General features: G+C 42.8%; 3 protein-coding genes across 4 annotated transcripts in view; 2 read left to right on the top strand and 1 right to left on the bottom strand.

The window, feature by feature from the left end:
- The first annotated feature begins 4,836 nt into the window (after positions 1-4,836).
- tuft1a (tuftelin 1a) lies at positions 4,837-15,744 on the top strand. 2 transcript variants are annotated; one of them, XM_079276301.1, is made up of 12 exons: positions 4,837-5,007; positions 10,056-10,133; positions 10,947-11,048; positions 11,150-11,236; positions 11,467-11,517; positions 11,602-11,688; positions 12,762-12,872; positions 13,025-13,248; positions 13,350-13,455; positions 13,562-13,645; positions 13,871-13,965; positions 14,645-15,744. In XM_079276301.1, the coding sequence occupies exons 1-12, from the start codon at positions 4,939-4,941 to the stop codon at positions 14,715-14,717; spliced, it is 1,167 nt and encodes a 388-aa protein (XP_079132427.1). In that variant the 5' UTR covers positions 4,837-4,938; the 3' UTR covers positions 14,718-15,744. The 2 variants fall into 2 exon arrangements, with proteins under 2 accessions (XP_079132427.1, XP_079132428.1); XM_079276302.1 differs by lacking the exon at positions 4,837-5,007 and adding an exon at positions 9,876-9,924.
- Positions 15,745-15,874: 130 nt separating this feature from the next.
- ltap1 (lipid transport auxiliary protein 1) lies at positions 15,875-19,106 on the bottom strand. The gene is made up of 7 exons (XM_079274669.1): positions 18,822-19,106; positions 17,907-18,008; positions 17,687-17,795; positions 17,563-17,607; positions 17,314-17,480; positions 16,949-17,007; positions 15,875-16,828 (listed from the first exon to the last, which is right to left on the bottom strand). The coding sequence occupies exons 1-7, from the start codon at positions 18,882-18,884 to the stop codon at positions 16,612-16,614; spliced, it is 762 nt and encodes a 253-aa protein (XP_079130795.1). The 5' UTR covers positions 18,885-19,106; the 3' UTR covers positions 15,875-16,611.
- A 2,844-nt stretch (positions 19,107-21,950) lies between these two features.
- Positions 21,951-24,537, top strand: part of LOC306782723 (pro-interleukin-16) — a gene marked incomplete at its 5' end in the record, with an annotated part of 5,079 nt that continues 2,492 nt past the window's right edge. Inside the window, 2 exons of the mRNA XM_079276168.1 lie at positions 21,951-22,233; positions 24,247-24,478. Of these exons, the coding sequence (XP_079132294.1) occupies positions 21,951-22,233; positions 24,247-24,478 (515 nt within the window). The remainder of the gene's footprint in view (positions 22,234-24,246; positions 24,479-24,537) is intronic.

Consider the following 24,537-nt stretch of genomic DNA (forward strand, 5'->3'; position numbering starts at 1 on the left):
ATCAGCTAATAACTGTTTTACATTTTGCTGTAATGTTTCTAATCTTTTCAGTGAAACTGGAAATGGTACTTCATATGATTTGTTGAGTATAAAGCTGTTGAATTTGTGAACTATAATGTTGACTGGAAAAATTCACCCTGTGACTGTACTTCACAAAATAGATCATGTTTCTATTGCACATGAATTCAGCGACAATAAAAGTTAAACGATTGAAGTTACATTGCTCCATGTTTTTGCACGTTTCAGGATGTTCGGTTTCCTCACAGTTTTTGTTCTTTCTCTTGAACAGAGTCCGATTAAACTGGCTTTCTGCACATAAAGTAGGACTACAGTGGATGTTGCTCCTTCATGCAGTACATTTCTTGAGAAGGTCATGAGACTTCATTGGAAAAGATCACTGTTGGAGAAAGTCAACAAACCATTTATCCAGAAAAAAGGTTATTGTGCAATAATACACAATTACACGGATGTTAATGACTGTGTGTGTGTGTCTTGTCCCCTGCCATCATTCACATCACCTGTGTGTGCACAGGGCAGACTGATTACCGTTTTGTCTCATTCTCCTCTTAAACACTGGTTTTCAACAGACAAATGACTGTGGCACCGCAGACATTCATAACACATTTAACATGTCGCATCAGGAAAAGCATAGTAACTTATTCCATTAATTACAGCTTCCTCTTATGTGGGATTACCTTTCCCAAGGTCCTGACATTGTGCATGCTGCATCGGAGCACTTAAATGGATTTGAGCCACCACACATGTTATTATTCATGCCTGTGCTTTCTATGATGTCAACATGTTCTGCTGTGAAAAAAGGTATTTGTATTTAGATTTATCCCTTATTTTCTTCGATGTATCGATTTCAAACGTGTTGACATGCCGTTCACTGAACCTGCTGCAGCCCTGCACGAGTGCCAGTGTTGATGTGTTACCCTCTTGTCTTGTTGCAGAGTTATTTGTGTTCATCATAACTGAGATAAGCGTCATGCAGGGCAGAAATACACGAGGCTCATGTGTTGATGCAGGAGAGCCACATTCCTGTTTGTGGCCACATTCACACGTTGGTGTGATTATCATATAACCTGGATGAATAGTTGAGGCCTCTTCCCCTGTTACACTCTCCCTGTAGCACAGCGGTCCACCAACCAAACTAACAGGATCTACAATCGTACATACTGTACCCCACCATGCACAAAACCCAACTGCCAACAACAACTCCAACTAAATCTGACATTGAGTGTGTTGATGACAGCAACTTTGTTTTGTTTGAAAGAGAAGAGAACAAAATGTTTTCTGAGAGTTCAATTTGCTCGACCAAGCGTGATGATTTACGGATGAAATCTGGATTTTGATTGAACTGTGATGAACGTATATATACTGAGCTGGTGTGTTGATAGAAGATGCCTGTGACTCCATTTGTGGACGCATTCACAGGCCTACTGCTGCTAATCCTGCTCAGATTATGACGTGAGACGCAGGCAGTTTGCACCGCAGCGTGAGGCGCGTTAGGAATGTGCAGGATCAACTGAGATCTGTCTTACGTGGAAGGAAGCTTCCACAGAAACACGATATGTATGAAGTTAAATCTGATGCCAGAACACCTGCAACTCATCCAACTCATCTTTAATTCTCAGAAAAACCTCTGCACGCTAACAGGAAATAATCCACGCCTTTACGCTTCATGCCAAAGCATTTTTTATGACTTCAGGCATTTGTTTTTCCTACATTTAAGAAAGAGATGAAAGTCAGCACCCTGAAGGGAGACTTCGCCAACTCCTGGGGTTATTTATGTGTTTAAATCCTATTTAGCACACTGGCACACGTAACAGGATTGTGTTTGACTGTTTTGAGACGACACAGCGTGTCTGCTCCTCAGAAGTGTTCTGGTCTGTTGCTGGTCTGTGACAGACATACTGTACCTCCTGTGGTGCTATTGTGTGATTGATCGACAAAAGACCTGAAAAAGCCCTTTTTCCTCTCCTGGTTGCCGGAAATTGAACACGAAAGTTATTTGAAAACAAATATGTTGCCATGGAGTCACACATTCAATACTTCCTGTAGAACCAGATGCAGCCTCCATGATACTACAACTCTCAGTCAGTGTGACCAAACCTGTACAATGCCGACATCTTGTGTAGGCTACTGTACCTGCTTAGCTGGAAACTATGAGAGAACATACTTTCCAAGGGTGGGATTGGGTTTCCATATAATTCCAGGTTTCCAGGCACAACCCTGAGAGCTGATTTGCCAAGAGATGGGTGTGTTGTGTTTTGAAATCATGTGTTTGACACAAATGATTGCTCAGAAAGAATGCAGTCCTACCGTGCAAATATTTCCACATGCCACCTGCAGTAGTTCAGACATAGTGACAACATGTTATTGAATCTGCATTATATTTAAGGAGTGATTCGTGCTAAATATATATCCTTGTGTTCAACAGTGTGATGTGTAGTCAGGGCCGTGTCCCAGATTTTTTAAACACTGAGGTCATGAGAACAAAACAAAGTCTTTAAAATGTTGAAATATTTGTGTTTATAATCTAATTTGATTAGCTGGCTGTTAAATTATATTTTGTGTATGTTTCTACGACTCACTCCAGGAAACTTATGGGGAATTATAAGGAACATACGGACCTGTGAAACAAAGTGCCTGTTTTATTCACATATATTCCTTTCTTAATTCTTTACCATGAATTATAATTGAGTGGAAAGTTCAAAGAATTTATTAAATAACCACATCCAGGTTGCTGAAACTCTCAAAGTCACAAAGTGGGGCTCTGATGATAATAATAAAGGAGTGGAAGGAACTAGTCTGTGACTACAGTTGTAGTGTCGTCCTTTGTTTCGTCATTGTTTCACCCCACACTGTATCTGTGTCACCATAGTGCACTTTTAACACGTTTTTTCCCACTCAACCAAAATATGAGCTATTTCTATCTCATACGCACTTTTGTTGAAATCATCTGATTTGATCTTTAACCTTTTAATGGTCCCACTCATACACAAATAAATGGAAACATTATTTGTATTAATATTTCATTGATATAAATAATATGTTATTCACCATTTATTTGTTCCTTTTGTGCACGAACAACAACAACAAATTAAACTGACCGAACTATTCTTTGATTCTGATCCTCGACTAAACAGTTGGGATTTCCATGAACAGTAAAACTGCACATTCAACAATATCCTTCTTTTTTCTCCGTTGAGAGGTGAAATGAAAGACATCTGATGTCTATTTATTCTTCTTGTGTTGGACGGAGTGTGAACACTGGATCGGGACTCACGCTGTATTCTACGTAAACACACAGACCGCTCATAACTGTCTGATTTGTGGATCAGTCTGTCTGAGTGTGGTCACCTGTGTGATGTAAACACACTGTTGTGACTCATATTATGGTTGAGGAACTGGGACACATGATGACATACTGCAGTACGGTTTAGGTGTGTTTGTTATGACCTCATTCCACTTGATAAACCAACCATGAAACAACAACACCCTCTAAAGAGTGAACCGCATTCTTGATTAGTATCTATTGCAGTTAAGAGTTACCGTGAAACATCACTGCACTTTTGGTACATTTATTTTCATTAGTGTCTGGTGTCTATAGCAACATTTCTTCACATGTGAAATGTTTCTCTGCCTGTGTGCGAGTTGTTTCTTGCCCCTGTTTCAAATTCACTTAGTGTCATCCCTTGTTTGCCACCGCGAGCTGTTGTCTGCTTCTCAACAGCCATTGCTGCCGTTAAGGTCTTTATCCAATTTGAGGTCTGTGTTGGCCGGGATAAGCCAGCAGAGAGACGCGTTCTGTTACTTGTGCTGTGTCAGCGTGTTCCTTGAGGTCGACCTCAGTCAACTCTGGAAATATGACGTTTGTCACATTAACCCTTAGAATAAATAACCAAAACATTCACATCACTGATTGATTTCATGTGTTTACTACATATTTTCATTGCTGTTGACAAGCAAATTTTTTTATTTTTCAACTGGTTTACATTGATTTCCCTTGGACTCTGCTTCATGGGTCACAGTGAGCCAGTCTGCATTTATTTTTTGCTAACGTTGCATTATCCTTTTTGTGGTTATATATTTACAAGTACAGACTGAACTGAAACGTTTCTGCTGCACAACCACACAACCATAAGGCAACATAATAAAACAAAACACTGTGGATGACTTATCTCGAGCAATGTCTCTGCAAATGTATCTTACATGTGGAATTTAGTGAAAGAATTAAAAACTTATACAAACAAAAAAGTTATATTTGCAATTATTGTATATGAATTATGTTGAAAAGAACAGTGACTCACACTTAATGTGTTTATAAAACACCATTGGAAGTGCTTTAAATCAGTGAATGTAATACCGTGTTTTTTTCCATTGCTTTGTAAGCTAATAGGAGACACTTGAACAGGTTGAGTCAGGGGGTGAAACCTCATGAATAAATAACGCAGGCCTTTTGGTAAACTGAGCAGTGTTTGCGCAACATTAGGCAGGAGTTGACCATCTATAGTCCAACCAGGTCATTCTGCCTCACCCCTTAAAAGCATGTAATCCAGTCTGATAATACAACCACGATCATGCTGTATTGATCCAGAAGGAGCGCAGCAGCAGGTGAGTCCTCTCGCCGTTCCCTCCCACACATTCCGCGGACACCCACTTCCCTATTTGGCTGTTTCGGTCGGTTTGTGGGCGGGCAGGTTGTTGTGTTCTCACTCCCACAGTGACGTAGTGAGAAAAGTGAGTACAATGTGCTAACAGGGGAGGAGACACACACACGCGCGCGCACGCACGAGCACACCGGTCTGAAGACTAATAGCAGCAGCAAGCTGCCGTGGACGAGCAGCAGAGAGACGAACGGAGGGAGCTTTATACAGTTTTAGAGATTTATTTATTTATTTATTCACTTGTTTGTTTGAGGAAGTTTTATTGATGTCAAAGATGAACGGAATGACGAGAAGCATGTGCACATTTGAGGACATCAGAAATCAAGAGCATGGGGTAAGTTACTCGATATTCACATGCTTCTTTTTCAATCAATTCGTGAATCATGCAGAAACCCAGAGGTGAAGACCTCAGCTCTTCTTTTTCTCCACTCTGATTTGTGCAGCTGCTGGTTCCTTTTTTTTTCAGATTCTAAATCTTTTTACTTTTAGTTTCTTCTCTCATTTTTCTTTCCGTGACTCTTCTGTTGCCTGTATTAGAGGCTCTGTGTGAATCTGTGCTTCTGTTCAGGCTTCATCTCCTCTAAGTGGTGTATTTACTATTAAGTCTCTGGCCTTGTTCTAATTAAAGTATTTAATTAAAGCCCCCAACCCCCCAAATCCCAACACAGATAAGAGTCCAGATAACATCTGTGCCTGTCACAGTTGCCTTCTGCCCTCATCACTTAAGGGCTTACAGTTGCAGTCGTGACAGACAGTGAAGGCAGCTCAACCTTCAAACACTTTTCTTGTGCAGCATGTGCACCACCACCTGTGCATGATAAGTTTACTTAAGCAAGTAAACATCACACTTTACTAGATACTTGTTCTGTAAATGAGTGCTCAGCGGCCGCCCGTGTCATGTACAGCAGGTAAGCTTTCTCCTCCTCTGTCTGCGAAAGCAGAGGTTTAATCATTTACCTCGCCTGAAAAAAGCAAACAGTTTTCCTGCTCTGTGGTTCATGGGTTTGCAGAGCAACATGACACTTTCACCTTATCAGCAGCCTCCTGCTGAGCTCAATACCTGTCAGCGGCGACAGATCCACTGAGCTCGTATCAGATGAAATTCTCTGAAGAAGGCCAGTGAATTTTCTCCGCCATGATTAAATAACCGAGTGTGATCAGAGCAGAATTTGAGAGCCCGATTTTGTGTCAATGGTCGACACTTAACGATCAGTTACTGTTGTCTTAACTGTACAAAAAGGTCAGAGTGTACAAAGGGCAGCGCCACTCACACACGTAATAACTGATTATTTCTCTGGAAGCGGGATGTGAAACTCAGCTTAGATCTATAACACATTCTTAACATGCGACTGATAGCACATTTGCACGAGCGTCATACAGAAAACAAATTCATCTTCATCACAGTCAAATAGTCACCCACCTACAGTTATTTACATATCTGATAAGGTTATTCAGGTCAGACATGAACCAGCAGAAATATTTCACCTCTACATGTAACATTTCATAATGACTTATGAACAAGAAGAAGAAACCCGTCCTGTTTATCAGGAGGTCAGTCCATAAGGATACATGAGCAGAGGGAATGTGCACTAGGGAAAGGCCTTCAGTGGGTGTTTTGTTGATAAGCGTGTTCCATGGAACTGAGATGATGTGATCTGAAATAAAACAGAAGGAACAGCCAGGCCTGGCTTTGACATAAATTGTTACATACAACTTTACAGTAGCGACCAAAGTCCAGCTGTTATTTGGGAATAATTTGAAACTTGTGGTACAATTTGTCCTCCCTGATGCCCCAGTGTATTGAGAAGATGTTTTCTTCTGTGAGGGGCACTTTTGAAACAATGCCACAATTATCCCTTCAGCCATTTAGATTCCCTGAGACGTAACACTTTCCTTCTGTCTTTGCTCAACCTCAGACATCATCTCAGTCAGGAGTGTGTGACATTACTGGCTGGGAATGAGCCAAGCATGACATATCCTAAATGCATCGATGTAGAGGAAGAAATAGAACATCTGGTTCGCACGCTACACTTAGCAGGAAAAACCACAAAGACAAAATAATTGATAGGAAGTTGATTGTAGAAATGAAAGTGCGAGTCTGCCCTGATGACTTTATGACGCACATCCTGGACTATCTGTTTACCATCAACGTTCACTGTTCAGGTTCTCACGTGATGTTAAACACACGCAAACCTCCCAAGGCTTCACTTCACACCTCAGTCAGTGTCTATCCTTTAACTTAACCCTTTAGTTTGTTCAGACTGCTGACTGACTAAAGGGGCAAGCTTTGACAGTCAAAAATACCCCTCACCATACTGGAACTACAGCTCAATACTAATACTACCGTACTGCTAATCTCATCCAAAAACAGGATAAACTAGCGCTGCAACTATCATTTCCATTATTGATTCATTTGTTAGATCTTTTCTTGATTAATCGATTAATCATTGAGCCAATGAAATGTCAAAGAATGGGGGAGATCACAGTTTCCCGGAGACCAAAGTGACATTTCTGACTTGTTACGTCATCAACAATCATTTGTAACTTATATAACTTCTTAAATTCTTCGTCTCATTTCTTATTCTTTAAACATTTCCTGAGCTCAGTCATAAATTTGACGTTTTTTTCCTGCAGTTTCTGTTCAGCTGCTGATGTAAAGATGACTTCAAAAACACAAATGTCCTGAGGGGTTTGGCAAGTTATGCTTATGATAATAAGGTGTTGTAGAAAAACTTGTTTGCATGTCTTATTCCTTGTATAAGTCGGGTAAAAAAACAAACTCAGGTTTTATGTGGGCACTGGTTTTGAAACATTACCTGCAGCTCAACTATTCAGCCCTTTCGGCTCACACCTGTAGCTGGACAGAAGACAAAACGTGGCATCTGTGCAGCAGGTGTAGGAAAGCAGTACTTGTAGAATGCAGGCACAAGATGTGTTGCTGTTTATGGCCATGATACCTGCTGCTGAACATCGGGTACTTTTCCTAAAGTGGTTCAGAGCTCTAAAATACATTTTTGCCCCTAATTCTGCAGCTCTTGTCTGTTGATCAGCAACATTGCCAGGTTGGCAGTCACATCCCAGTTAATTCGATTCGCATGGTTTACAGGCCTCCTGATGCCAAAGTCCAAAACAAAACGCGTCTTCATGCCCATAAATCCTTTGAGCCGGGCCGTACCCCGTGATCTATTGTGCTCTTTGTCGGTGCACCCAGCAGTGCGGACGCTGTGTGTGCGTGCTTGGTTTCAGGTTTCTGCCCTGTTATAAAGGTAGCGTGTACTTTTATTGTGTACTTTTATTGTGCGTTTATCAGTGCGTGAATTTTCCCGTGCGTGCGTACATCGCCTTCCATGAGCCCATCCAACTGGTCCCTTTGTCTGTGTTCCCAGGAAATCTAGTATTACAGGTTGTCTTCGAAGGTGGTATAGACAGCATTTTTGAGTGCGTGGATATAACAGAGAGAATAGACAGAGAGACTGGCGTGTAAATAGACGACGGCAGAGTCAGGATTAACGGAGTCTTTGTTTGGTTGTCTATGAAGAGCCAGAGAAGTTGTATAATGATGGATTCCTTCTTAACAACCCTCTCACTGTTCTCCCTTTTTCTCCCCCTCCCCTCTGTTCCCCCCCTATAATGGCTGTGTTAGAGCTTTCAGGTACTATGGTAATATGAGAGGAAAACATGGTGAACAAGTGGGGAACTTTTGGCTTTCAGTTTTGTTTGTCGTAGTTGGACCCCCACCCCAACTATTACACTGTTTCCTCTGCCTTTTTTATTGTTCGTTAAGATTTTCATTCCCATCTGTCCCTCTCTGCTTTCTCTTCCATTTCGTCTTCCTGAACAGATAACCAGCTCCTGGTAAAGGCTCTCTGTAGTCTATACAACACATGGCCTTTCTTTTATCACCTCTCTCCGCTCGTTATCTCTGCATTACACAACACAACCCAGTTCACTTCTCGTGTCTGGCTAATATCAAGGCTGGGACATTCTGCATATCAGACATGGTTTCTATGCAAAGGGAGAGATGCAGTACACACTTTGACTACCACTTTAAAGGTAAACCGCAAAAACAATTGAGTTTAAAGTAGGACTGCCAGTAACCAATATTTTCATTATTGATTTGATCGTTTCGTACATGAAATGTCAGAAGAACCTGAAGATATTTCAGGTTAGCGTGGATCCCAGCTCCTCCTGTCCGCATGTTGAAGTGTCCTTGAATTAGACACTGAACCCCCGGTCAAATTTGATACTATGTCTGTCATAATTCCAAAAGAAAAAGTGTTTTTCGGCAGTTTAATCAGGAAAGGCAATGTGACATACACATACGCTGGTCCTCAATGTGACATACACATACGCTGGTCCTCTTTGTACTGCAAATGATGTACCAAAAGAAATAAAAGCAATACTGTACAAAAGAGTCAAATATGGACAGACAGATGATGGCGCACACACAAGCCTCTGTTCTCCTCTGCCAGACTCCTTACTTATTAAGCTTAGGCCAGTATAATATATCATCAATTAATCTGTGTGTGTGTGTGTGTGTGTGTTCTTCTGTGGAATTGGTTTGCATGTGTGCGCTTGTTTGTATTTAACCGCAAGACAACATTGCAGCCATTTCTTCCTTGCCTGTCGTCTGACATGATTTAGACTCCATGAGGACACAGTGAATACATTCCGCAAAGATAAACGGAACAAGATTGTTTGGCTGGAATGAGTTCTAGACTGTCCCTGACCTCCTCTCCCTCACATCCTCACGCTTATACTTGCACACACACTCGCTGGGTATCACATTTGAGGGGGTTCCCTGTGCTGGAGGACACGCACCCTATCACATCCCGCTCAACACTTTTCCTGTTAACGCGACTCTCCTCCTGCGACTAAAGAAAACGACTCGGAAGGTTTTCTTGCTTTCTTAAAGCGTTTTTTGGCATTTGTTTTGCCTCGGACTTACTCCTCCCTCTCGCATTGTTGGAGTGCCAGAGTTTATGGCTACTGTGAGGATTCTGTTTCCATGGAAATGTTCTGTCTTGCTTGACATTACATTATCTGCCCACTTTCCCAGAAATCCAGCCTCTGCTTCCAATTGGCTGTGAGCGCCTGGAGAGTTTCCGCCTAAAGTCCCTCTGACGTCCACAGCACACACTTTAATTCAAACAATCTGTCTCTGTGCAGCTTTGAAAAACTTTTAGCTTTTTCTGACGCTCGTACCCCCTCTCTCTCACTGGTCACGCTCTCCCTCCTCTTGTTTCTGTCAGTGAGTATGACTCAGTCTCTCCTCCTCTTTTTCTTCCCCTCACCACCTCAAAATAGTCCAGTCTCTCCATCACATAACGGTCTCTTTGTGGATTCACTTCATCGTCTCATTTCTTCGTTGCCTTTTTTCAGGAGGGGTGCAGGCGACTGCGGCTCACACTGCACGACCAGAGGCAGGCAGCTCAGAGCACGGAGCAGCACAGGGACAAGGTAAGAACTTCCTGCACCTGATAACTTGGGTTATAACCTGGACTGTAACACCAGTGCAGAGAGGGAATCACAACGGTACGAGATAGAGGAGAGTAGCAATGGAAAGAGTAATAACAATCATCACTGTTTTAGATACATGGTTTGGACAATTGAGGGTTTATTATATTATGCTTTATATATAAATTGACTTTTCATCTTTAATAGAAGACACTCAGCCGGATTTGTTGTAAGACAAAGGCAGAATGATCTGTAAAAAACCAGCAGCAACAGCAGATCTTTGGAGGTGAAGGTGCTGTCTATCATTCAGGCCATATTTGGATCTGAATGTTCAGTCAGTTAAACTTCCCGATGATCCTCAGAGCTGCCGTTCCTCCACAGAAGTATCACGGCATATTCCTCAACACAAACTGCACAGAGACTCAAACAGCTCGGCGTTTTTTAATACCGTGGTTTTAACACAAACTACTCAAAATGTCTCAAGACAACCATTTGTTTCCCAAAAACCGTGCCAAAGTTGGATTTAAAAAAAACGTTTGTGTGTCTCTGCTAATGGTTTAGTCTGAATAATAAATGTATGTATTCAGTTTTGCCCGTTAGTAGTTTAATAACATTGTTCATATGATTTTTAAATGGATGTATTCCTGACTGTTCTTCCAAATTTAGTGTTGCAATATTCATCAGGAACATGCGCCAACTCCCCTTCTCTTCCAGCGTTAGCAAAACACAGTGACGATGTTTGGAAATGTACCACACCCATCCTGACGCAACACTGTGCGCGCCGCACTGTTAACTCCTCTGCTCTCTAACCTCCAGCCAATTGGACGTGCTTATACGCTGGTGCAGCCGGCCACTGACAGGACATCTCTGAACCCTGAACCGGTCAAATGTAAAGAGGAGCAGGTGGAAGTTATCAAGGTGGGTGAGGCACATCATTGGCTGTTGCTTTTGAAGAAATAAATGGTGTGTGTTTGTTTCATGGTCACGTCTGTGTTTAACATCTGTCCTCGTCTGTCCAGGTTTATCTAGAGGCCCGCAAACAAGAGCAGCATAAACACCAGCAGAGCCTGAAGATGCTGTCAGACGAGGTTTCCCAGATACAGGAGGTCAGTCGCTGGACAGTATCTTCTTTAGCTCTGACACTCATTTTAAACCCACGCACAGTGTCTCCACCCCGTGTCCTGGATCATGTAACAATTTGCATATTTTCAACATGTAAATTCCTCCTGGTTTCCACACATGTTTTGTCTTGTGTTCATCACTTCCTAGAGAACATACACTTGTTAAAACATTATAAAAAAATGTGTAACTCATTATATGTCTGTATTTCACACAGGTGAGGTATTGCCTGAAGACACTGAGGGAGCAGATGGCAGCCAAAAACAAGGTAGGTGTATTTCAAGCTGCCATTGTTAACCTTACATCCTGTGTGCTTAATGGCATTTCCTCAACCTCCTTTTCTCTTTTCCAGCCACTCACAAACGGGTGGAAAGTTGGTCTTCCCTTCAGAAAGAGCGCCTCGTCGTCCCAAAACGGAGGACCCAAAGCTGACGCACAGGTGAACATTCAAAGTTAATAAATAATAATAATAATCTCGCATGCATTTCATAGCCGCAGTCCACCGTCTGTGTTTTTCATCTGGACAATGTGTGTTTCGTGCGATGCCTGTAAAGCGATCACCTGCCAGAGGCACACAGGTAGAAGGAGGTGTAAAGTTAAACACGGAGACAAACAGCGATGTGAAATAGGAGAAAAACACAAGAGTACAATTACAGCAAGAGTGTAAATATGCTATTGCACCCCAGGGTGTATTAAAATGTGTGAGAGAGCCGTTCCAGCACACACTGTTCCTCTCCCTACATGTGTTATTGTGTTGAGGTCCGCCTCATTGTTCCCAGCATTCCACAGATACCTCTCCTTTAATAGTTTTGTTGCTGTCTTTGAGACACACACGTTAGCAACTACTAGTACTATCTGCGTGTCATTAATGTGTACAAATACAAACTGGCACCATTGTGTTTGGTTCAATAGTTTTTGTGCCAATTATAGCGTTTAGCTGTGACTCACTCACAGAAGCGTTGCAGAAATTAGGAGGACAACGCTGGTCGTGATCCAACTGCTCCAGTGACGCACACAGACACACCTGTTTTCTTATGACGGCCAAATCCACTGAGCTCCGATGAAACAAAAACAAGATTTTACATTTATCATCATGAAAGCATCTATGTGTCCATCGATCCATCTTGGATTGTTGTTTTTCGGCCGTTCCTGTGTACAGTTTACGATATAAAGTTGTATTGTTTTACAACATGAAATAATAGGTGTGGCTGAGTTTTTGAGACTGATTAACAGGAAATGCCCTTTAGGTCAAGATGAAAACAGATCTTGACAAAGCGATCTAAATTATTACAAATATAAAATACAAAATACCTGTTTTGTAGAAGTATTCATCCCCTTCAAGTCAGAATTTATCTGGAAATTTTCCCTGAAAACTGCTCAAGGTGGCCCAGGAATTGTGAGGGAACATGTTCAATCACAAGTTCTCGACTGGATTAAGATCTGGACTCTGACGCTGCCACACACATTACAGTATCGCTCTGCTAATCTAACACGACATTCTGTCTCTTTTAGGAAGCAGATGAAGAAGCCGAGAGAGCCAAGCTGAGGGAGGTCAGTAAGCGCTTATATGCACAGCTACATGAAGCGGAAAAGAAACACCAAGAGGACAAAGAAAGGCTGCAGGTAACACACATATACAGAGCTTATGTTTTACATATGAATCATCACAAATAATGTACACTGCATTTTGGTTGCACTGAAACAGTACTACATTTTAAACGAAAGTAATAAAGTGTCCCGTCTTTTTTTTGTTTTTTTCTCCCTGCCTCTTCCAGGCTGAAAGCCGCAGGCTGAGAGAGTGTCTCAGCGACGAGGAGGAGAAGTTGAAGATAACAGAAGAAGCCAGCGAGAGGAAAGACATGCGCATAGACGAGCTCCAGAGGTTGCTGGGAGGGATGGAGCAGGAGAGCTCCACCCTGCGAGAGGCAATACGCAGCCGCGAGGATGAAATGCGCGAACTGCGCAAGATCAGAGAGGAGGGCCAGAAAGGGGAGCAGAGGTCAGTCAACACAAACACATTAACCGCATGAATGATTGTCTACCAATCAGTGACGGATAGATCACGTGTCGCGCGTTCTAACTCTCTGCGTGTATTTTTAGGACTGAGCAGTTGGAGAGGGAGGTGGCTATTCTCAAAGAAAAGATCCACCATCTGGACGACATGCTGAAAAGCCAGCAAAGGAAAGTCAGACACATGATTGAACAGGTGAGGCGCACATGTGTGAGACTCTGGAAAGCAAACACATTGTCTCTGTTCATATTTGTGCAGGATTTACTGACTGTTTGACTGTGTTTTTTTTTTTCGTCTTTAGCTCCAGAACTCTCGCATGGTGATCCAGGAGAGGGACCGCGTGATCAAAGAGCTCGAGGAGAAAGTGGCTTTTTTGGAGGCTGAGGTGAGATCTGCTTATTGTCTTCTCAAATAAAGAACATTTTATGGCTCATCAGTGAAATTTTGAATAAAGAGTCTCGGTTAATGGAAGTGATGGACGGGCGAAAGGAAATCAAATATCAGCCGATAGGCGAGGAGATATGAAAGGGAACCACTGTCTGTTTTGTGGCCACATTCATTATTTATTTTGGTGTTATGTGGACTGACCCCTGATCTCCTGTTTGTGCAGAACCGAGAGATGCATGACCAGATGGATTACTTCCTGGGAGGACAACGGTCAAATTCCTACCTTTCATCAGAGCGCAACCCCCAGATCGTCTACAGGTACCTTATTTTGCCCTTCCTCTTAATATTCTTTACACCCCCACACCTTGCAAATGTGCCATTCCTGCAGGGCCTGTTCTTGCCCAAGCAGGGTTTGCAATTTTATTTTTATTTAAATTTTGCGAATTTGGTGCAACAGGTTCCAAAATGCAGTACTTGCAAACACACATGAAATATTCACCGACAGAGTGCCGCAGGGATGACGTGTTTCTGTAGGCCAACCTCGGAAGTTAGCGTCACACTGGTCCCCTTAACAAAAAGCCAATGGGATTTTTCCATTCGTTTTTGGATTATTGCAGAAAATAAGCAACGCAAACAAAAGTTTATGATGCTTACACGTTTTGTTCAGCAATATAATCTTCACAAATAAACGCCACTTTTATGATTTTTGATGCATGAATGCAATCGGCAAAAAAGTAAAAAGCCAACGTTATTTACAAACAAACCCCACCAGATGCACAAATATACACCACAGACTGTGAAGGTAAACCAGTGGTTGTGATGACGCTTTGTAGTCTCATTTCGCCACTTGTCAGCAACTGCCTTTGTTAAGACACGAGACTCATTCCTGCCGCACTTTAACGTAGTCTCACATCTGCATGAGATGCATACTGAGTACTAGTTTTCAAACTGTTTCAAAATACAAAACGACTCATGTCTCTCCCTCTTGTCCCCTCAGTAAACAAATCAAGCCGTCCAACTCGTCCAACAAGCCACTCCCTTTCATCAGAGTCATCGAGATCAAGTCATGAAGCGACTGCCGCACAAAAAAAGACCACAATTGTTAAGAACCACCAACTCTTTGCAATGCAGACTAAAACTGAACAGCAGCTCTGCGACCACATCTGATCGCTTTAACATTTGTGGTGTCAGAGTTGAGCTTTCTGGACTGAAACTATAACACCACCACTTAAACCACAAACACTCTTGAAGGAAACTGTACGTGATGTTTGGCGGCACACGCGCACGGAAGCTTGCTGTGCGTCTGTGCATAGCTAATGAATGTGTGTGTGTGTGTGTGTGTGTGTCAGCTTTAATGTAGCGTAGCTGAAGCGTACTGATTCAGCTGATGTGCATTTTAAGTTTATAAATACTATTCATAAATACTGCGTACTTAATGCGAGTGTTATCTTGTGCTGCCCTGTTTTGAATTGCTTTTTAGACCTTTGGCGGTGTTGTGTCAAAGCAGAACGGTTGAGCAAAGGGCAGGATGACACACCTTTTGCCAAAGTGGGTTATGACATAACGCTTAAATGCAGTGATGTAGAAAACCTAGCTAACAAAGCTAAAAGTGTAACAATCGTTAACCAGATGATCTACTTCCTGTGTGATCATTAGTCACTCACCCGTGACTCTGTTCACTTTGCTGAGTGAAGGGGAAGATTTTTAACATGTAAATACTGACGATGGTTTGTATAACACCCTGTGATGTTTTTCAATGATAATATGGTTTTAAGCCCCAAACAACAATGTGGCACTTCATAAAACTGAGGAAGCAGAAGGAAGGAATATGATTTCAAAGCAGTCGCTATTCTTGTAAATTATTATTATGCTATTCTACATGTTTCTTGTAAAGCATTTCAGTCCTCTCATTGTGTAACCAGACAGCTTGTTTTGTACACTTTTAATTAATGTGATTTAATGTTTTAATTTCTACCTAACAACTTTCTCCTTTGTATTTATTTATATATGAAAAACACTTTTAGACAGACTGTGTGAGGATTATGAAGTACATTTGAATCTATTACTGTATTTGTTTGTGGTTCTCAGAATAAATTACTGAAAATGAATTTAATGTTTCTTTTGACTTGTTACTAAAATGAAGCGAGCTTTAAGAACATTACTGTGAAGGAGCGCCCTCTGCTGGATACTATACACTAGAACTCATGTAAGAACGTTGCGCACCATCATATGTCAATGTTTTATTTGAATAACAACCACAGAAAATAAAATTGACCTTATAGGAACCCTGACCAGCAAAGAAACACATTTTAGATATCTGGAGGCCAGTCTACCTTTTACAAAAGACAAAAGACTTCCCCTGGTGCAACATTCATGATGCATTAATGTACTGGAATACTGTTAAAATGCATTGCACTGAGAGAACTGATTAACAATAAAAAAAAGAGCTCTTCATCAGAAAAATTCATTAAATAAAGTATGGCTTCTGTCAAAGAAAATAAAAAAACAGGCATCAATTTCACTGCAGTAGTGACATACATAGATGTAAACATAAGTGACAAACAGTGTCTTTTAAACTGACACTTGGTTTCTCTACAAACATAATTAACGATAAGCATGTTTTAATCCAGTCATTTCAACAAGTCTGCATAGGCTTTTACATTGTGCAATAAATACTGATTGTCTTATGCCATTGCATTGCCCCATAGCTCTGGTTTGGTTAAATCAACCCAACCTACTTATACTGCACATGCATGAATACAGGCTCTATGCATAGGCTACACGGAGATAAAGAGCACTGAGTCTGATACGCATTCAACTGTAAACCAGGAAATACATTTTGGTATACGAAGGCAGTGTTTTTATCATCACTCTCTAAACTATCTGGTGACCCGTCGTCGTCCGTAGGCACTTTAATCACCAACGGCTCTACCTCGTCTTTGACCTTTTCTTTTGGATACAATTTCAGAACGAACTGTCCAGAGTGTTGTAGTTGTCTTTGAAGTTCTTCAGCTCCAGGAAGTGTCTGGGCCGCTTGCTGCGCTGCTGCATTGAAGATGTGAGGTAGGTGGTTTGGGTGGGGGAGGAGGAGGAGCTCGCAGGCTCCGTGGCGCTGGTCAGGTCTTTGGCTGCGGACTGGTGGTACTGGCTCGGAGTGCTGCTACCGCTGTGAGACTTGACGCTGAAACAGCGAAGGGGAAAAACTGATTGTTGCCGCTGCAGAATTAACATTCCACGGTGGGATTAGCCTAAAAAGGAGAGCTGTAAGGGAGCACTGTGAGGAAAGGGTGGTTTTACTCACACAGAGGCCAATTCAGTCAGAGCTTTGTGGTATTTCAAAAACTCAGCCTCACCAAAAGCCTTCAGACACAAACAAGAGCAGATGACAGGACATCAGACATTTGTCAGCTTTTCATGCAATCTGCAACATGGTAAAAATGTATGTAAATATAAATGTGTAGCAATTTACAGAAGTGTGATGTACAGTACACATGCACTAATATTATGCAAAATCATGTGCGCTATATGAAAATGGTTGTTTATGGTATTGAACTTCAAGGCACACATTTAAACAACATTTTTCTTGTTGTCGGTTTGGACTGCAGACCGTGGAACACAATAACCTAGGATGTGTTTGATGAGAGACGATCACACACAGACACTGACCTCCGCCCCGTGCCGTGCTTTGTTGTATCCATCCAGCACCGTGTCGATGAGTGAGCTCAGGCGGTCTCCGAACACGCAGTGGGAGTTTCGCAGCTGTAGAAGCCACGTGCGGAGTCTTTTACCTGTCACAGCGGTGGATGTGCCGCCGAGTTCACGGAAAGGGAGATCTAAAGTGCAGGTGGTATTGTAAACAGTCTGTCATGACAACAACACAAAACCGTGACTAAGATAAGTGACAGCAAAGCTTACCAGTGTCTCTGATGGCATCCAGTGCTCTCATCCTGTACAGGGAGCCTGCAACACAAACACAGATTGTTGTACACACTTGTGCATAACGGGTGTATGTGTGTGTATGTTTATGTGCTTCACTAACCACACAGTTCTCTTTGATTTAGCCGGTCATCATCTGGGTACAGCAGACGAGGCTCAAAGTGGATTTTCTGAACCTGGCACAGTTTGGCATCAATTTCTTGTCTCAGCTCCTACAGCACACACACACACACATACGAAACACACAGCTATGATATAATAATTCATTAGCAACACATTGTACAGCATCTCACTTCTGGTTCATTGTAGTGTGTGTGTGGTACCTTAGGAGCATTGTGGCCAAGGGGAACATGTGGTCCTCTGCGAGACTTCATGGCAAATCGCATAATTTGTCTTTTGACGAAGATGAATAGCAAAACAAACACCTAGAGGGAAGAGTGAGTGGATGTTTTAACCCTTTTAAAGCTTAGTTTACAGGATGCGAGTGGAAGATAAACAGAACAAAATATGCAAACAATTTAATTAATGAATTAAAATACACAAAATATTGATATATTGAACTTACTACGTACATTTGCATGTTTTAATTCATTGTGTAGGCTTGTACTTGTTTGACTTTGTTTTTTTTAATGCAAGTTTACTTTTGATCACAAGTGTTGTACTTCACTACATTTCAAGTCGCATTCGTTACGGTCGTCAAAAATCGCACATAGGAGATAACTCAGGGCAGAAGCTGCATGTGTGTCTGCGGCCGCAAGAGGGCAGAGCTGCACGTGCAGAGCATATAGTACCGCGAGGTGAAACTCACAAATGTTTGCTCAGAGTAACTATATTATTTTTGAAAACTATCGTTTTATTTATTGGTCATACTGTAGAATTATAAAACATAGATAATGTGGTTTAAGTCTGACTAAACAGTAAATCCTACATTTAACGATTTAATTACACTTCTTTGCATCATCGTTTTACCATTTCCGTCATTCATCCACCACAGCTGTGTTGTGGTGATGCTCACTTGGATTCAGTAATGTTTGCAGACTCATGTTGCATTGATGTGGTGGTCTGGGAGTCTGGTAAACAGCACTGATCTTCTATGAGGTGGGTGTGTTGTAATGACTCAGCATTGGAGTTAGTGTTGTGTACTTTAAAATTAAATCAAAGCAGTTGTAAAATACTTCATTACGATTTTAAGTTAAACTGGACTTGGATATTACATAGTTAAAGTGAAACAGACTCACCAGACTACCGTAGGTCATTACGAGCACCACGTTAACGCTCGAGAGAAGAGGAACAGTCGGCATGTTGAAACGGTGCGTCTAATTTAAACTAAGTAACGTTAACGTTGGCTGACTTCAGCTAAATGACGGAAAGTACGTCCAACATATGACATTTGAAAGGCACGCGGTTTCCATTGAAATGCTCGTTTTTAAAACGCGTTATCATCTAAAAACGTTAAACGAAAGACAGAACATGGAAGTAAAATAAGTAAAGTGCTTTTCGTCGTTCCATTTAGCTGTCCTCCCGGTTTGTTGACTTCCGCGGTGGTCACGTGACTAGTGAAGGCAGTAGTGACGTAAGCTCTTCCGTTTCTCTGGCCTCTTCTGCCACCTGCTGCTGAAAGCGACTTCACTACGACCCAACCAACCAACAACAAACAAATCAACAAACACCAATGACAGAAAATAAAGGCCAGCATCCATAATCTCCAGCTTGGCCGTCAAGCAAAGTTGGAGACCATGAAATTGCTCCATTTTCACATTCTTGCTGTTTATTTCTCTGTTTCTTGACACTGAATGGACTGCAGACTATTTATATCCACTGTGAGCTCGTGATTAAATATAATAAACTGCCTTTTCTCACAAAACCCTCCGAGTCCTGCACCCTAAAGAATGAATTTACAGAACCAGTGTGTCTCTGTGAGCAGGACAGTGATTTGCATCCATCCTGCAGAGACACTGAGAGCCATTCTTCTGTCAGGAACAAGGGTGGCTGTCTGTGGAGTTGCACTGGAGCTATTTATCCCTACTCACAGACTTATCTCTGTCCTGAGAGAAGACCATGCGACCAAGACCATGCGACCTACCAACCCCTCTATATGGCTAATCACTGATTGGATCATTAATGGGCTAAGACTTGGCCTAGCATTAATGTCTCTGACTCAGTTGCTTTTGGCTTGCAGGCTCAGAGAGACGTTAAGACGTCCCGTATTTAGTGTTGCAGCGCGCTGATGTAGTAACCACAGTTTCCTCTATCTCAAAGGAAGCAGGTGCATGCAAAAAAGTAGCAGTATGAACATGAGCCTCTACATGACAACCAAAACTGTAAGTGCTTATTAGATATTTAAAAATGTTAAATATCTGTCTGCTTTCTCCTTGAACGACTCAGAGGCTGATTGTTCCCACTCTGCCGAATTCAGTTCTTCTTCTTCTTCTTCTTCTTCTTCAAAATCTATCAAATGTCTCTCCTTCAGTCGGCATTACGGTCCCACAGATTCTCAGTGCGTCTCCAATAGAGTTTTGTTTTGTTAAACATATGTCATACGAGAGGTGTACCTTTTAACAACATTAATCCCTGCTGGTATTTTCCGGGTCCACATGAGCTCTTTGTGGTCTCTGGTCCCAATTAAAGCTGCTCTGTTATTATGTATTTTGATACCTGCTCAGCACGGATGATTAAACTTAGGTTTGCCTTTAGGTGGGGTGATATAATAAGCCTGTGTTGAGACATGTCATTCTTCTTCCGTTTCACACAATGATCTCAACTGTATCTTCTCTCCCTTGAGTTATGAAATTCTGATGTGTGAGGGAGTTTGGAGTTTTGAAGTTTGCAGCGTCACAAGGGCGTCTATGACACACACACACCCTGTGTGTGCGTGCGCGTACTCACTGTTTAGTTGGTGACACACTTAACTGAAGTCAGGAATGCTACCCTGTGAGAAGAGGAAAAGAGGGAGAAAACAACAATGGGAGGGGGAGGAGAGACAGAGAGAGAGAGTGGACTAGAGGATAAACCAGTGTGGCAAGTTTGCGTCACTGTACTCACTCCATCATGCATAGCCGATGAAAAGAGACGAGAGAGGAGTCCCTGTAGGAGCTGATGTCATTGCAGAGCGCTGCCTTCATTATGAACCCGTGTCAACACAGTGGCGACAGGTAAAGAAGTCACTCCAAGAGAAGGTAAGGAACATGTGTTTGTGAACGTTGTAATCATGTGAGAGAGTAATGTCGGATGTCGCGGTGCATTTCTATCTTTCTTGCTGTTCAATCGGAGTTTAAAGAACTGTGCCCTGTTGCCCGGGTTACCCAGATAGGAGTCTCTGTGACCTCGCTGAACAGGTGTTTCTGTAAACCGACACTCAGAGTCACCTGCATTGGAAAGCACCATAGAGACTGTCGGCAAAAGGTACGCGCTGTACCCTACATAAACGCCTCATATAATCACACAGGCACTGCTTATCTGATTCCTTTGTCCTGTTGTGTTTGTACAGTAAATCAAAAGCTTGAACTGTTTGTGTTCAATTTCAAAAGAGACGATTGGATGTGTGGCTGAGAACTCCCTGATGAGCCATTGTTCATCAGTAATGCTATCTATCTCTCAGCAGGCTGTATGAAAATCAAAGTGGCGCTGTCCTCATCTTTGTCCATCTTATCTGATAATTCCACCTGAATACACTGTAACACGGTTTCAGTCTGGTGTTGTCTTACTTTGGTTTTATGAGACCGATACGGGCTGCACAGAGACTGATCGTGGAACTTTAACACATTGTTGTGGCTGGGTGGATTGCTGTTAGGGGAGTTTTTCCAGTTTTGGGTTCAGGTTTAGCTGACGAGGACGGGTAGTCCTGAGTATGTTGCTTGTGTAAACAACAGTTATGATGTGTTTTTGGCTCTCATGCTTTTCTGTTCCTATTTCTTTTCTTCTTATCGTTTTCATATCTTATCCATTCACTCTCCACTTTATGCTTCCCTGTAACGTCTTGTGTTGACTGTTCTCAACCACTCTGTGCTTCTGTTTGACCATCTCGAGGAGCCAAAGCAACCGCAATCCACATATCATAACATTCCAGCCCAATTCGTTCTCAGAATGGAAATTTGTACATTTTTATGCTTTGCAGGCAACGGGAGCGGTTCGCTAAAGACTGCAAGGGACAGAACAACAAGAGATCAAGAAGAGGAGCCCAGAGGAGTCATCTCATCGAGGACACAAAACAGAGAATCATCAGAAGCGGCAGCTGCTGCATTCACACAGACTGCTTCCAGATTTCCGTCTCAAAGACAGTTACTTGCAATTGCATAAAGATCTCTTCCACTCTCTTTTGGGGATTTGGCACTTGACAGCAGATCATTAACTTTGCTTACTCTCAGACAATGGACTTGTCCACGCTGCCTACTCCAGTGAGTGAGTATGATAACCAGAGGACAGGAGCACGCTTCACCGTCCGCTCAGCAAACTCTCCCTCGTACGGTCTCACTCGCAGGGCAGCTGTTAGGAAACCCAAATGTTTTTCGGAGGAGGAGAGGAAGAGTGATGAAGAAGTTGACGAGAGAGAGAGATTCAGGACGCCCACTGGCACAGATGGTACAACCAAAGAAGAGGATCACACAGTCTCTGGTTATCAAGCCAGGACGGAGAGTCCCAGCAGTGTCAAAGGTCAGAGTGAGAAAGAGGATACGTCAGGCTACACAACATCTACCGAGCTGAACCAGAATGGCACAGCAGAGAAATCTATCACAGATTCTGGCACTGACAGAAGTAGAAAATGTAACCCTGCGTCTGAAAGTCGGGGCAGGACAGACTGGAGGAAATACAGCCTGCCGAGTAGAAGTAAGAGTCTAGATCGGAGAGCAGGGGCATCAAGCCCTGATCGTGGCAAGGTGATGTCTTCAATACATGCCTATAACTCCGCTGGTACAAGTAACGTTGTTCAGGAGAGGAGCCCGGTGAGTCACATGAGTGAGAATTTGGACAGGGCCAGTAAAGGTCATTCTCTTCCCACTAGGTTTAGGTCCCTGTCTGGATCTGGCTCTGGTGTCAGAGGGGCAGCTTCTTCATTTGGGCCCGAAGGAGGTCAGAGCATAATGGAGCGGATAAAGAAACTCTACGGGTCAGCTGGTTTCAGTGAAATGGAGGATTGCAGCATAATTAGGGACATCTCAACCCCAGCGACGTCCCATCACAGAGAAACAACAACACAACCCCTCATTTCGACACAGAAGAGGTCATATGAGTGGGCTTCGGGGGGAACCTCCCGCAGGCGTTTCTCATCAGAAGAGAAAAGGATCCCCAGTCCAGTGCAAAACAGGAAATCTTTCACCTGGACACAAAAAGACACTACAGGTTCTGAGACTTCATTTTTACCACGGACAAACAGGACAAGGCCGAGATTGCCAGGGGTACAGTGGCCAGGACAGATCCAGGGCCAGTACTCCGAGGTAGGGGGAGTTAACTCGAGCAGAGGGTTGGAGGAAATGGGCACAAGGTCTCTGGATAGAGCCAGGAGCAGGTGCTCGAAAGCAGCTCAGATACGATCCGCAAGGGCTGCAGCAGGAATTACTTCACCCCCACATTCTAACAGTTTCTTAGGAGAAGATAGAACAGATTCTTTGAGAGATTTGTCTGGTTTGAGGGAAGGAAGAGCAAGTGGGAATGGGAGTAAGGATCATGAAGGGATGAAGGGCAAGACTGATGGAATACAAGGGGCATTGAGTGAAGGAGCTGAGCGACTTGAAGAACAGGGGGAAAAAACAGATGAAGTATCAAAAGAAAAAACAGAATTAATGAGTAGCTGCACTGATGAGGTGTTTGAGTCAAACCCACCGAAAGTGACAATGAAATCAATAGAGAGGAAGACATTCCCGGGGAGGTTGTCGGCCGCCTCTGCAGCCAGTGTGAGAAATAAGATCAATCAGTTCGAGGCTCTCACACAGAGTTTGGCTACAGGACAGGCCCCGATGCCCAGACGGGCCTTTTCTGTGCCAACACCTCTCAGCTGGGCTCATGAAGGAGTGAAAAAGAGCGGGTCGGCAAAAGCGAAAGGTGGATTGAGACACAAGTGGGAGGGATTGAAAGAGGGAGGGGAGGCAGGCGATGAAACTGAGGAGAAAGTGACGGGGGGAGAAAAGAAGCTTGGGTCAAATAGATCTTTATCACTGGATGAGAATGGACTGAGATCAGGGAGGAGAGAGAGAGAAAGGGATGATTTGGTTGGGAATGAAAGAGAAGAAATCGACAGCACTAACAATTGTGCTGATTTTGGTAAATATTTCAGTCTCAAGACAACCCTAGAAATCCCACTAAATGGAGGCGCTCAAAGAAAATGTAGAAACGTTTACGTAGACGAGACAGATTTTTACAGAACCTCAAGCCCTGAGGAGGCACCATCCTTGCAACTGTCCAACTCCGCTGATGTGCAGAAAACAACACCCCCGAGGGTTACTTCACCTGTTAGTGATGAAGACAAGACTCCAACAAACTCTCCGAACAACTCGCCCTTTCTTACACCGACCACACAACCGGAAAACGTCTTTTCCATTGCTCACAGCAAAAATGAAAGCACTTCCGTCCTCACACAAGCAGCCAAAATCCCCAAAGAAGATTCAGCGCTTCTCCCTCGTCCCCTTGCCACTTCCTCCTCCAGCAACCTCTCTGATCTCATCTTACCAGATGTTAACACAGCCCATCCACATGGGAAGAAACGGCTGTTGGACCTGAATGCCTGGGTAGCTGGCTTGAAACCAAATATTATGGTCTGGGACGATGAAGAGGGTTTTGAGGATGATGATGATGAAAGTACACAGAGGGACGAGGATTCAAACTATGATTCAGACTCCGGAGAGTCCTCGGTGACCATCACGAGTAACATGAGCCAGTCGGATCACAAGAGCTTCTGTGTCAGGTGGGTACTGTAACATGTCACATTTCTGGTTGTAATTATTCCTTTCAACAATGTATAAA

This window comes from Melanostigma gelatinosum (genome assembly GCF_949748355.1).
Source record: "Melanostigma gelatinosum genome assembly, chromosome: 9".
Classification (NCBI taxonomy): Eukaryota; Metazoa; Chordata; class Actinopteri; order Perciformes; family Zoarcidae; genus Melanostigma; species Melanostigma gelatinosum.

What these genes read in the sequence shown, in the direction of transcription:
- tuft1a (XM_079276301.1), top strand. Translation starts at nt 4,939, where the DNA reads ATGTCAAAGATGAACGGAATGACGAGAAGCATGTGCACATTTGAGGAC. An exon ending in GACCCAAAGCTGACGCACAG is followed by an intron (nt 11,689 to 12,761) that starts GTGAACATTCAA and finishes TGTCTCTTTTAG; the next exon opens with GAAGCAGATGAAGAAGCCGA. An exon ending in AACCCCCAGATCGTCTACAG is followed by an intron (nt 13,966 to 14,644) that starts GTACCTTATTTT and finishes TTGTCCCCTCAG; the next exon opens with TAAACAAATCAAGCCGTCCA.
- ltap1 (XM_079274669.1), bottom strand. Translation starts at nt 18,884, where the DNA reads ATGCCGACTGTTCCTCTTCTCTCGAGCGTTAACGTGGTGCTCGTAATG. An exon ending in TAATGACCTACGGTAGTCTG is followed by an intron (nt 18,009 to 18,821) that starts GTGAGTCTGTTT and finishes TCTTCCCTCTAG; the next exon opens with GTGTTTGTTTTGCTATTCAT. An exon ending in AAATCAAAGAGAACTGTGTG is followed by an intron (nt 17,608 to 17,686) that starts GTTAGTGAAGCA and finishes TTTGTGTTGCAG; the next exon opens with GCTCCCTGTACAGGATGAGA.